At 34.5% G+C, this 15060-nt stretch overlaps 1 protein-coding gene across 1 annotated transcript in view; it reads left to right on the forward strand.

Moving 5' to 3' along the window:
* LOC123556596 (ubiquitin carboxyl-terminal hydrolase 46-like) overlaps window positions 1-13120 on the forward strand; it is a 43552-nt gene extending 30432 nt beyond the window's left edge. The window contains exon 9 of the mRNA XM_045347430.2: window positions 507-13120. Within this exon, the coding sequence (XP_045203365.1) occupies window positions 507-608 (102 nt within the window). The 3' untranslated portion in view covers window positions 609-13120. The remainder of the gene's footprint in view (window positions 1-506) is intronic.
* Window positions 13121-15060: the final 1940 nt, after the last annotated feature.

Consider the following 15060-nt stretch of genomic DNA (forward strand, 5'->3'; position numbering starts at 1 on the left):
GATCAGCTCTGGTGAGCGATATAGGGCTATAGTGGCCCTCTTGTTTATTTGTTGGATTTTTTTAGTACATTCTGAAGTTTCACAAAAACAAGGTTTAATCAAATTCTACATTGTAGAAAAAGTTTTGATACAAACGTGCAGAATCACCTTAAGACAAGATTAATATTAATTGATATGTCTGAAATACATGTAGGATTGTAAATACAAGTATTTTAAAAGAAAATGGGGTTGCTGAAAGGCAAATTCATCAGTATCTTGGTATATTTGTTTTCAAATGTACCATTGTTAAATGGCTGTAGGAGATATATATTTTTCCTTTTTGTAATTGTAGTCTGAAAGTTGTTAAAGTTAAAACTAAAAGTTTTGATGCAACACCTAGATTGATTTTCATTAATCTTTACATACATCATTCAATATCAGATTTTAGTTTGATGCTTGTGCACATACATAAAGTGTGTTATTTTTGTGATGTACTACTTAATATTCCTGTGGTGTTTTTCTTACAGAAAATAGATGCCAATGCAATGGAAGATTTCTTCGGATTGTCATCAGATATCCAGAAAAACTCAGAGACAGGCTATATCCTGTTTTACCAATCAAGAGAATAGACTTTGTTGATGGATCAGAAACAGTCTTCATGAAAATCTACAGCTTGAGCAAAAGGCAGAAAATTGACAACTTATAAAAAAAGCAGCTATTTTAAACTGACCAAACCTTATATTGAATTCATCTTTGAGTCAAAGTAATGTTTGCCGTAATAGGGGATGGCAAAATATAAAACTGGAAAAAAGTCCCTGTATGGTAATATGTATCGTAATAAATTGTATCATGGCAACTTGAAAGGTTAGAAAAGTTTTCTCCAGCTTCTGTTCTTCAAGGAAGAAAAAAAACATATGTTTAATTTAAAATCAGTGCCAGAGTATCTTAAATACCGAAGCAAATTTTTTAATTGAAATGAGCAGACAAAAATCTAAAAAAAACAACAACAAAAAAACAGCACAAAACTTTGCATGAATTGTTCTAGTTTCTGTCTTTTTAGTTTGACTATTTGAAGAATAGGAAGAGCTATTGGACTCACCCTTGCGTCTGCGTCTGCATCAGCCTCGGCATCCTCATTTGGTTAAGTTCTTGTATGTAAGCTGGTGTCTCAGTAACCACTACTGGGAATGGATGAAAACTTAAAATGCTTATTCACTGTGATAAACCGACTTACTCTGCACAAGTACAATAACTCTGTTTTGCTTTTTCACAAAATTATGCCTAGGACTATAGTCCTTCAGTCATGTAGCGATCTAAGCCAGTGCACGATTCAGGGCCAACGATTCATAGATCAGACCAAGAATCTCACTACAAGGACATGCAGTCACAATCAACTTTATAAACAATGAACTATCATGCCAATATTAATGTGTATTGTGTTGTCATATACACTAATCTGATTACAAATACAGGCATTAAAAAAGCAGGAATTCTGTGATCATGCTTGTTACTAGAAATAGACAAAAATTTTGCTTTATGCTTGCATACGTTCAGTATGATGTTACATTATTTTGCAGTATTTTCACTTTTACAATTTACAAAACTTTGTTTAGTTGAAGATTGGATGGCCATATCCATTTGTAATTGGAATATTTTCAAGAAATCTGAGTAACAATTCAAATAATTTTCACACATTTTGATATTTTTGTTCGAAAACACAACACTAACAGCTTTACATAATTTCTGTTCTGTTTACTTCCAGTAAACAATATTTTGGACGGTACTTATTATGGTACACATAATACATTCGTTTCAAGATTTATAAAGCATCTGGAATGAAAATTAATTGTTATTAGGTTAACTCTTTGCAAAGATTGCGATTTGACAATCACAGAGGTTAGGAATATTCATACTAGATTTTCATGATACATGCTACAGCTATAATTATGCACCTTATTTGATTTCGCAGTTACTGGTTATGTTTTTGTATGTAAGCTGGTATATCAGTACCCACTGATGGGTTTTCGATTGAAACACTTGTTCACTGTGATGACCTTATATGTATTGTACAGGTTCCATAATTCTGTTTTGCAGTTTTTACAAAATTATTCCACTTTTTTGACTTATATTCATTCAGTTGACAAGGCTGTTGAATAGTCGAGCGTTGCTGTCCTTCTACAGCTCTTGTTTTAAATATTGCATTGATATGAAGATTTTCATGAAGATTGTTTTATTTGTTGAAAATTAAGAGTCTTTATAGCTTGTTATCATGTGCAATTATTAGTGCTGTATGCATTGCCTATGTTCAAATTGTCTGCACACAATACTTAATACAAATGTGGTTTTTGAAGTAAAAACTTCCATTTTCTCAGATGCTGCAGTCAGAACTGTTTGGCTCATATGTTATAATAGTGCCATTGTGTTATTTGTCTGTAAACATATCATGTTTTGAAGAATTAATGATATATCAAAGTTTCTAATTCTTAATGAATTAGGTTGATAAATTCTGTTTGATATTACAGCTGATACTGTGATCGTATATACCGTATAATTACGACCTTTAACCCAACACAAAGAAACAATATTGGGAAAGGGCCTCGATGGAGTGTTTAAGGTCAATAATTTTGAATAAAGTACGTGTAGTCACGCAAATTTTTATCGAGCTGTCTTGCAAAAGGTCAGTAATTAAACCAGGTGCCTGCAAATACATGAGATAATACCTGTAGAGGCATCTGGGGTTGTCCCCTACATTAAAGATGAAAAGTTGCTGTGTGACTGAAACTTTATTTTACTGTTCTGTCTTAAAAATCCAACATATAAACAATTTTGGGAAAATTTCAGCATCTCTGTGATTTTTCATAGGAACAAAAAAGACCAACAGTAACAGAAATTATATTGAAGAAATATAAGATAGGCACCAGTTGTGTTTGCTAATAACAGTGGCAGTGTATACAGCACCTTTTGTTGTTTCTTACCATTAGGAAGTTAGGATAACATTAAACTTTTGATTTGTAATTAGCAGTACAAAATGGCTTTGTTTGTTATGTTAATGTATGTATTAAGATAGAAGATTTTATTTAACATTTTTAGCTCACCTGTCACAAAGTGACAAGGTGAGCTTTTGTGATCGCGCGGTGTCCGTAGTCCGTCCGTCCGTCCATCCGTCCGTCCGTAAACTTTTGCTTGTGACCACTCTAGAGGTCACATTTTTCATGGGATCTTTATGAAAGTTGGTCAGAATGTTCATCTTGATGATATCTAGGTCAAGTTCGAAACTGGGTCACGTGCCGTCAAAAACTAGGTCAGTAGGTCTAAAAATAGAAAAACCTTGTGACCTCTCTAGAGGCCATAATTTTCAATGGATCTTCATGAAAATTGGTCAGAATGTTCATCTTGATGATATCTAGGTCAAGTTCGAAACTGGGTCACGTGCGGTCAAAAACTAGGTCAGTAGGTCTAAAAATAGAAAAACCTTGTGACCTCTCTAGAGGCCATATATTTCACAAGATCTTCATGAAAGTTGGTCAGAACGTTCACCTTGATGATATCTAGGTCAAGTTCGAAACTGGGTCACGTGCCTTCAAAAACTAGGTCAGTAGGTCAAATAATAGAAAAACCTTGTGACCTCTCTAAAGGCCATATTTTTCATGGGATCTGTATGAAAGTTGGTCTGAATGTTCATCTTGATGATTTCTAGGTCAAGTTCGAAACTGGGTCAGGTGCCATCAAAAACTAGGTCAGTAGGTCTAAAAATAGAAAAACCTTGTGACCTTTCTAGAGGCCATATATTACAAGATCTTCATGAAAATTGGTCAGAATGTTCACCTTGATGATATCTAGGTCAAGTTCGAAACTGGGTCACGTGCCATCAAAAACTAGGTCAGTAGGTCTAAAAATAGAAAAACCTTGTGACCTTTCTAGAGGCCATATATTTCAAAAGATCTTCATGAAAATTGGTCAGAATGTTCACCTTGATGATATCTAGGTCAAGTTCGAAACTGGGTCACGTGCCATCAAAAACTAGGTCAGTAGGTCAAATAATAGAAAAACCTTGTGACCTCTCTAAAGGCCATATTTTTCATGGGATCTGTGTGAAAGTTGGTCTGAATGGTCATCCTGATGATATCTAGGTCAAGTTCGAAACTGGGTCACGTGCGGTCAAAAACTAGGTCAGTAGGTCTAAAAATAGAAAAACCTTGTGACCTCTCTAGAGGCCATATATTTCATGAAATCTTCATGAAAATTTGTCATTATGTTCACCTTGATGATATCTAAGTCAAGTTCGAAAGTGGGTCACGTGCCATCAAAAACTAGGTCAGTAGGTCAAATAATAGAGAAACCTTGTGACCTAACTAGAGGCCATATTTTCCATGGGATCTGTATGAAAGTTGGTCTGAATGTTCATCTTGATGATATCTAGGTCAAATTTGAAAGTGGGTCACGTGCCGTCAAAAACTAGGTCAGTAGGTCAAATAATAGAAAAACCTTGTGACCTCTCTAAAGGCCATATTTTTCAATGGATCTTCATGAAAGTTGGTCTGAATGTTCATCTTGATGATATCTAGGTCAAATTCGAAACAGGGTCATGTGCGGTCAAAAACTAGGTCAGTAAGTCTAAAAATAGAAAAACCTTGTGACCTCTCTAGAGGCGATACTTGTGAATGGATATTCATAAAAATTGGTCAGAATGTTCACCTTGATGATATCTAAGTCAAGTTCAAAAGTGGGTCACGTGCCTTCAAAAAGTAGGTCAGTAGGTCAAATAATGAAAAAACGTGACCTCTCTAAAGGCCATATTTTTCATGGGATCTGTATGAAAGTTGGTCTGAATGTTTATCTTGATGATATCTAGGTCAAGTTTGAAACTGGGTCAACTGCGATCAAAAACTAGGTCAGTAGGTCTTGAAATAGAAAAACCTTGTGACCTCTCTAGAGGCCATACCCTTGAATGGATCTTCATGAAAATTGGTCAGAATGTTCACCTTGATGATATCTAGGTCAAGTTTGAAACTGGGTCACGTGCCTTAAAAAACTAGGTCAGTAGGTCAAATAATAGAAAAACCTTGTGACCTCTCTAGAGACCATATTTTTCAATGGATCTTCATGAAAATTGGTCAGAATTTTTATCTTTATAATATCTAGGTCAAGTTCAAAACTGGGTCACATGAGCTCAAAAACTAGGTCACTATGTCAAATAATAGAAAAAACGACGTCATACTCAAAACTGGATCATGTGGGAAGAGGTGAGCGATTCAGGACCGTCATGGTCCTCTTGTTATTTTGTTGGTCGATCTGTCCCAGTCTTTGTTGCATTTTGTTAATTTCTAGGTAAACCAATCAAAAACAAGCAAGGTTAAGTGTATCATTATTTTCTTATTATCATATAATCATATAGTTCAAAATTAGAACTTACCCTGTAGCCTGTTGGCAGCAAGTGATTCCGTCTTTGCGACCAGTGCAGACCAAGACGTGCAGGCTGATCATGGTCTGCACTGTTTGCAATTCAGTCAGTATATTTTCAGTGAACACCACTTTTAATAATAAATGGTATGGCCCGAATTAAATGATGGACGAGTCCATTTATGAAATTTAGCAGGGTAAAAGTTAAAAATACTAGTTTACCGTACTACTATGATACTAGTTCTCCTTTAACTGTTATTGGATTACAAAGATGTAAGTGTTTTATAGCAAGTCTAAATAGCATAGACTTATCATGTTCAAATGGAAATATTTTTAGCAGAGTACAAAAACATCTGTTGGTCAGAATACTTTTCATCTGTTTTTGCAGAGTTGTAGCCCTTGAAACTCAAACTTTTATAACACATATAAGCCAGACAAAGTTAAGCACCAGATGTAGTTGTTCATATTATTATACCTTATATACCTTTTAAGTTTTATTGCTTAATTTTGAGAAATGCATTTTTAAAGGGTTTTACCATCGCCAAATACTGGAATACTGGAAAACAGAACCAAAAGAATTATTTCTTTCCAGTAAGTGCAGCACAGAGATAAAGTTAGTCGTGTTTTAAGTGTGGTGATGATCTAAATGCTTTTTTGAATACAGTAGAATTCCGCTATTAAGACCACCCATGGTTCTTTGTAAAACTGGTCTTATTAGTGGTCTGGTCTGATTAGTGGACAAGGCTATACTGGGAAGGTCTTGCAGATAATAACACATTGGAATACAATCAAGACGCAATAATGGCAAACACAGTGTTCAATTTATATGTAGCTTTATTTTATTTAATTTCTATATATACTACTATAACGGATCAAACTGTGTATTAATTAAGGACGCACTTAAATGATAATGATTTGAATTTTGTTCAATTAAAGACAATTACAACAATATCAAACCTTTTCAAACTTCATTCTCCACTGAAATCCCAAACGTATTTACATTAAAAAATAACAAACAAACACCGTTTAGACCTAATTAAATCCATTTTAATCCAGTCAATTCGATCAGCGGGCATTCGTCTAATTACAGACAAATTAATTATTTCAACAATTTCTTATGTTAAAATAGCGATGTAAAATGCCAAACATCTTTAAATAACAATTTCAGACAATCAAACAGTTTGATACTATGTTTTAATAACGTTTAAAAGACTTGTTAGCAATTAACGGATAAATAAACGATGTACACGCTTAACGTGTTAACACGATGTCGCACGTGTTAATTCCCGCGGCGATTTGCGGTAACATACAGTAACATTTGAGTGGTCGTAATTGCGGTGATTAATTAAGTGTGAAATATCAAACAGTTCTGAAATTGGTGGTCGCATTAGTGGATTAGCCGTCTGGTCGCATTTTCGGACGAACGACCATTGCTTTTAAGAAGGAAATATTCTGTTCTTTGCAAAATCGGTCGTATTAGCGGTGCGGTCGTAATTTCGGCGTGGTCGTAAGTAGGAATTTTACTGTATATCTAGGTTAATAAACTGAGTAGAAAGGAAGTATGTATTATTTAATGTATAAGTGCCATTAGTATTTACAGATTAGGTTTTTTACTTTTTGATGAAAATAATATTTTACTGTGATGAATTCAGTCCTTCTAAGAACACAGAACTAGAATGCTCAAACATTGTAAATAATTTTTGAGATCATATTTGTAGGATGTTGTCTTTGAGCTACAGTTCAGTTGATGGACAGGTGAGGCGAAATTGTGTAATAAAAGCAAAAGAGATAGCAAATTAAATCCGCTGATACATAAAACTGGTACCCCTCCATTTCTGCATTTCATTTGATTTCAGGAACTAGAAAAAAAGCTACAGATTTAACTGAATTTTAGTGGCCATAGACCACAGTGCTCATAAATATACCTGGTGACTAAAAGCAAAGTTAGCAAGGTTTATCCTGGTTGGGTTAATAATTATTGGACAGTTTTTAGTAGTAAATTATACTTATTAGGGGCCAGTACATGAAAATGTATTCTGCGTCCAGTACAGTTCAGCACAGTACAGAATATCGAAACGTTGTTCATCTAGTCTATAGATCTGTATTCCTTTGTTTGGTAAATAGTTCATTGTGAGTAATATATGTTGTTGATAACAGAATTTAGGAAATATATGATTATAATACTGAAGGTAAATATTTTGAAAGAAGCAGTGTTTATGTTTAGATAAACTTAGACTTCAAGTTACAGGCACTGACCTCCAGGTCGTACAACACCATAAAGGAAAGAAATTTTAACATAACGGGATATTATTGCAATATTTCTTAAGAAGGCTTTGAAATTTTGTTACTGACAGATAATATGTTATGGAAACACATGAGAATTAATTAATTGTTTTTACTGATTTTTCCATTCAAAATAAAGAAAAAGCGTTTGTAACAGGGTAGTGGAAGTTAACTGCCTTAACTATAAATGTTTATGTTTAATGATCGGTAAGGAGGTATTCCTCCGTGTTGTATTAGTCAATAATGCAGGAATGTCTTTATTGCTGGGGCTGCCTGGATTTGATTCTTAACTTTGTCATGTATTATTTTCTTGATCTGGCATTTTTAAGATAGTTTAGAAACAAAAACTTTAATAAAAAAGTTTAATTTTAAAGAAAGGTCAGTGCCTTTAAATATGCTATGTATTGAAGCAGTGGTTATGTATATATTTTTTTCTGTGCAAAATTATATAAGACTTTAAATATCAAAATTTTTATTGTTGAAACACTTGTCATAACTGTGCTGTACAATTTTTTTGGTTTGGCAAATTTATGTGTTAAGCACACCGATACTTTGGTGTCAAGGTAGTTGAAACATAGTACCAGATGTCTTTTGTATAACATAGAACCATATGTCTTTAGTATAACATATAATATAACCAGATATTCTCTGTTTAACATAGTACAAGATATCTTCAGTGCAACATAGAACATGATTTCTTTAGTGTATCATAGAATGAGAAGTCATCTGTGTAACATAGAACATGATTTCTCTAGTGTAACGTAGAATGAGAAGACTTCTGTGTAACATAGAACATGATTTCTCTAGTGTAACATAGAATGAAAAGTCTTCTGTGTAACATAGAATGAGATGTCTTCTGTGTAACATAGAATGAGAAGTCTTCTGTGTAAACATAGAACATGATATCTCTAGTGTAACATAGAATGAGATGCCTTCTGTGTAACATAGAATGAGATGTCAACATAGAATGAGATGTCTTCTGTGTAACATAGAATGAGAAGTCTTCTGTGTAAACATAGAACATGATGTCTCTAGTGTAACATAGAATAAGATGCCTTCTGTGTAACATAGAATGAGATGTCAACATAGAATGAGATGTCTTCTGTGTAACATAGAATGAGATGTCTTCTGTGTAACATGGAATGAGATGTCTTCAATGTAACATAGAATGAGAAGTCTTCTGAGTAAACATAGAATATGATATCTCTAGTGTAACATAGAATGAGATGTCTTCTGTGTAACATAGAATGAGATGTCAACATAGAATGAGATGTCTTCTTTGTAACATAGAATGAGATGTCTTCTGTGTAACATAGAATGAGAAGTCTTCTGTGTAACATACAATGAGAAGTCTTCTGTGTAACATAGAATGAGATGTCTTCAATGTAACATAGAATGAGAAGTCTTCTGTGTAAACATAGAACATGATATCTCTAGTGTAACATAGAATGAGATGCCTTCTGTGTAACATAGAATGAGATGTCTTTATATGTTCTAGAGACTTTCTGTTGATTTCCATTCAGTTGTTAAAATGTTTGTCAATTGTCTGAGCATTAATGACTTGAGAACATTCCGGACGTATAAGCTTTATATTGTGTCTGTAAGCCAGTGACAGTAATTGTATACACATATAAATACACAAGAAACTGCAGTGACTGTCCTTTTCTAGTCCATCCTTATAACTGTTACTGCCTTCATTGCTGACAATTTATTTAGTGTTTCATTATTTCTTTTTCTGGTTATGTTTAGCCACTAGGAGAATGAGATTTGGTGATATTTCAAGTAGACAGTCAAGTAAGAAGATGGATTTTCTTACAGCAGTTTTCAGAGTAATAGACAGTCACAGGCCATCACACATGATAAATCATCCAGAAAATCCCTTGCCTAGTTGGTTTAATTGACCATCTTTGTCCCTTTTCTGTGTGTACATAAATAGAAGACTCACCTTAAGGTCTGTGAGTCTGCATCACACATTTAGGATTCCAAGGGCTGCAAAGAGTCATAGTAGTTTTTGTATGTATAGGAGATAATTTTTTAACCAGTCTGTAAAATTGCAAACTTTTTATCGTACTAGTTTCGTTAATTTGTTATAATAATAAAACAAAGCTTTGAATCTTTTTGAGTATTAGTGATTTATTAGATGGTTTTAAGTTTTGATAGTGTTGCAGATGCCTTAGTTACTAAACAGCTTACAATTCCTGTTTTTTGGTTGTCTGGAGTTTGGATACCAGTCTTGAAATTCCAGTTTCTGATTGGTTGGTTTGGAGCTAAGTCTTGAAATTGACCAATGACAAAGCAGCATTTTGAGACTGGTCCTCAAACTCATTATTTCAAATGACATTGAAGCCAGAAATAAGAGCAGATGAATGCTAGTATTGTTGCAATATGTTCGAACTTATCTCAGGTTTGTCAGATCATGTGGATTCTTTTTCTTTTATTGTACATAGAAGGTGCAGAATGGTTTTATGAGAATATTGGAGTTTGCCTGTCTGAAACAAAATGGTGTTACCACTTTTTAGCTCACCTGTCACATAGTGACAAGGTGAGCTTTTGTGATCACCCTTCGTCCGTCGTCCGTCGTCAGTCCATGCGTCTTGTGCGTCCGTGCGTGCGTCAACAATTTCTTGTCTGTACGATAGTGGTTTCATTTATGATTTTATTTTAACCAAACTTGCACACAACTTGTATCACCATAAGATCTCAGTTCCTTTCTTGAACTGGCCAGATCCCATTACAGGTTCCAGAGTTATGGCCCCTGAAAGGGCCAAAATTAGCTATTTTGACCTTGTCTGCACAATAGCAGCTTTATTAATAATTTGATTTTTACCAAACTGGCACACAACTTGTATCACCATAAGATCTTGGTTCCTTTCTTGAACGGGTCAGATTCCATTATGGGTTCCAGAGTTATGGCCCCTGAAAGGGCCAGAATTAGCTATTTTGACCTTGTCTGCATAATAGCAGCTTCATTTATGATTTTATTTTAACCAAACTTGCACACAACTTGTATCACCATATGATCTTGGTTCCTGTCTTGAACTGGCCAGATTCTTATGGGTTCCAGAGTTATGGCCCCTGAAAGGGCCAGAATTAGCTATTTTGACCTTGTCTGCACAATAGCAGCTTCATTTATGATTTGATTTTAACCAAACTTGCACAAAACTTGTATCACCACAAGATCTTGGTTCCTTTCTTGAACTGGCTAGATTCCTTCATGGGTTCCAGAGTTATAGCCCCTTAAAGGTCAAAAATTGGCTATTTTGGCTTTTGCAGCCATATAGAGACTTCATTTATGGTTTTATTTGATACAAACTTCCAAAATATCTTCAACAAGAATAAATCTTGGATTCCATGACAAATCAGATCCATTCGTAGGTTCCAGAGTTATTTTATATCTGATTACCTCCCCTGATAGTAATAGCTTATATTTAGTAACTTTTTTATTATTGGCCGTAGGGAAAAACCAAGACCACTTTTCTGTGGTACAACATGGATTGTACCTCCAATTTTTAGGTGTATTTTGACCAGGGCTCCGGAAATTTTGATAACTCAATCGGTCCGAAACGAAAATCCTGACATCGGCGCTACCCCACCCACCGCATTCCCAATATTACATATTTTGTAAAACGTGATAGGGTAAAGAAATAAGCATGTCATGCATTAAAACTGTGTTACCAGTCACCGCGCGTTACCATACAATGAAGACAGTTATTCAGTGTTATGTGTGATCGTTACTTTGTTTGAATTTCGATGTTTTTCCGAGATAATATAGGCATTGACACCGTGTGCGTAACTAGTCTAAAAGCCAACGCACGTGACTTCAATACCGTATACACGGCAGATACTTTGTGATGTTTCCTCATTCTTTGACGGAATTCTATAAAATACAATGCGTCAAAGTGAGTTACACGACACATATTCTCTGCTAAACAGCCTCAGTATTTAAAGAATACTCTGCCGCGGACCGAATGTGTACGTTATTTGAACGCTGAGATCGAAATTCCCGCATGTATAGTAAAAAAACATCACGCGGGTTGGCCACGGATATTTCATTTCACTTACGTTGTACTTCAGTAAGCAACTACATTTTATAAAGTTATATGTTCTCTTCTGATGTAAACAAAATTTCATTTTGAAACGTTTTTTAAAAGACCGATTTGATATTAAAACAGTGCCACTCCGGTTTTCTTTATCATTCGTGGTTGCCCGTCCATTTTTTTCTTTTTTGTACAGTCGGGTTGCAAAGACGATTTTCTGCATTTGTTTCAACTGGAGCCCCAACAAATGAATCATGTGATTTTTTCAAATCAAGTAATTATAAAAATTATTTTTATCGGTTTTCCGTGTGATGTCTCATTAAATCAAAGACCTATAATGTACAATTATAGCTCTTTGATTAAATGCAGCGACCATTTGTTTGTTACCGTGATCAAACATAGCCTTTTGAAATAAACCATCCGTCGGATTCTAAATAAAAGAAGTGGATCCCCGTCGAAATGATTTGGATCCAGTCAGAAACGTTAGGAAACCAGTGAAAATGTTTAATACACCGCAGTCGGCTGTCTGCAAACATTAAAGGATGTGCCGCGCGAGCACTGATTGCGTCACGCGCTAATTACGGACCGATTATCAAAGTGACAATCAGACCGATTGACACGTTTATTGATTATCTGAAGGTGCGACCAACAATTTCCTACTTGGCAGGTGATCGTGTATTGAGATATAAGACCGAAATTTATACTTTTCTTCATTTTTACGGGACCGATTTTTTTCGTTTTTTCACATCACGAATCGGTCTGAAAAGTCAAAAATCGGTCCAAAACCGACAAACCGGCAAATTTCCGAAGCCCTGATTTTGACATATCTGTACCTTGTAAGAATTTTTTTTTCTTTTTGGTTAAATTTCTGCCCTTTGTTGTTACGGTCCTTTGGACCTAGATATTTTTTCTGAGGACCTTCTTGTCCTCAAGTGCAATGATAACAGGTGAGCGATATAGGGCCATCATGGCCCTCTTGTTTATTGTGACTCTTAAAAAAAGTGTGCTTTCAGAGCTTGTTATATGTTTGGAGGCAGATCTGTGTTCATTATTTATGATAATTTTTAATATGAGAGTCACACATGCCAAAAAAATAGCAGAAAAGAAAACCATGGTATAGGTTATCCAGTTTACAATACTTCAAATTAGGTATGAATTAATCTACAATTGTTAATTACTCTGTATCATCATATGTGTAAATTCAACATGTAATTATGCTGACACAAAAATATGCTGTGTTTATGAGAATATATTTACCAAAAAAAAAGATGTCTGTGAATCTTTAGTGAATCATTGAATGTATTTATTCCATATTTGATGTAAATATATTGTTTATTGTATATAATATTTTGTTAAAGTTGAAATATGATTTTCATTTTAAAGACACCCCTGAGGTAACTATTAAACTTAAACATTCTTAATTGGTTGTGTTTCTGTCTTACTGTAACATGTAGTAACAAGGATTGCAGATAGAGATGAATAAGAAAGTCCCAGTCTGTCTTTACTAATAAGAAAGCCCCAGTCTATCAATATAAATAAGGAAGTCCCAGTAAGAAAGTCCCAGTCTGTATGAATAAGAAAGTCTGAGTCTATCTATGCAGGTCTTGAGAGTCCTAAGTCATAAAACAGTCAAGTCCATATTGTGAGAATTTTGCATTCCAAAAAATCTCAAGAATAGTCCTATATGAGTCCTACATTTACGGCTGAAAAACAGTCCAAAATTTAAGGCTTCTTTTTACCAGTCATATGATTGTCCTAGGATTATGCCTAAGACAAAAATATTCTGAAATCTATGGTCTCATTCATATACCGGAAGGGATAGCGGAACGTCATTTATCCGGATATCGTAGAACAAAACCTGGATTTGGTGTAAAGAAATGAAAATCATTTTATGAATTAATGGCAACCGGTGTGTAAATATGTTACTATCTTTCTCAAGTTAAAATATGATATTAAAACATCTGACATGTTAAATAATTCAAAATAATGTCTTAAAACTAGCTTGAAATGTGCAGATCTCTTTAATCATAAGTATCTCAGACCTATATATTTTATTTCACCATATTATAGGCCGTATGTTTACTAAGTTTCATGAAAAACTACACTGTATAAAATTTCTATTTGAAAAAATGTTACAAGTATTGTGATTTTCCCATAGACTCTCATTATGAAAACGGTGATATCCACATTTTTCAAGTCAGCTTAGCAAACAAGAGCTGTCACAGGAGACAGCGCGCTTGACTATTTAGATGCTGGATAGTGGAACTGGGCACATCTGAGGAAACTAGAGCTGTCACTGGAGTGTTTAATGACTACAATTGTGGATGAAGATATTGCACAATAGCCTGAGCCTATGTCAAAAATTTCAACTTAAAGTAATAAGAGAGGTAAAGATAAAATGTATCAAAACACGATATAAGTATATCCTAAGCAAAAAGGGGCATAATTCATTAAATATTGGTGCCAGAGTTATGCACCTTGTGTCATATGGTGTGGGTGATGATATTGAACAACTATTTTAAGTTTGAATCAAATCCATTCAGTAATAACAGAAACAGAGTGAAAGTGCATCAAAACTTTAACCTAAAATTCTAAGTGAAAAGGGGAAATAATTCATGAAAAATTGGTCCTAGAGTTATGCACCTTGTGTCATATGATAAGGGTAATGTTGTTGAACAATTGTTTAAGTTTGAATCAGATCCATTCAGTAATAACAGAGATAGAGTGAAAGTGCATAAAACTTTAACCTGAAATTCTAAGTAAAAAGGGGAATAATTCATGCAAAAATGGTGCCAGAGTTATGCACCTTGTGTCATATGATGTGGGTGATGATGTTGAACAAATATTTTAAGTTTGAATCAAATCCATTCAGTAATAACAGAGATAGAGTGAAAGTGCATCAAAACTTTAACCTGAAAATCTAAGTGAAAAGGGGGGGGGTAATCCATGAAATATTGGTGCCAGAGTTATGGCCCTTATGTCAGATGATGTGAATGATGATGAGGAATAAGTATTTCAAGTCTGAATCAAATCCATCAAGTAATTACAGAGATAAGTTGAAAAAAGAGAAAGTGCACCAAAACTTTAACCAAGGTGGGGACGCGGAAAGACGCCAATGCCGATGCGAGTAGGATAGCTCTCTTTATACTTCGTATAGTCGAGCTAAAAATCAATTCTCTATGAAACATTTAGTACATTTGGATTATTTAAATCTATATTGAAATGGAGTGATGTATTCTACAGGTAAGCCTACTTGCTGGTATAAACTCTATGTAGCACCAGCTTCCTGTTTACATCCATGACTAGGGTCAGGGGTTATGTCAAATTCAGAGATAAGTTGAAAAAAAGAGAAAGTGTAAAA

This window comes from Mercenaria mercenaria, chromosome 5, assembly GCF_021730395.1.
Source record: "Mercenaria mercenaria strain notata chromosome 5, MADL_Memer_1, whole genome shotgun sequence".
NCBI classification, from domain to species: Eukaryota; Metazoa; Mollusca; class Bivalvia; order Venerida; family Veneridae; genus Mercenaria; species Mercenaria mercenaria.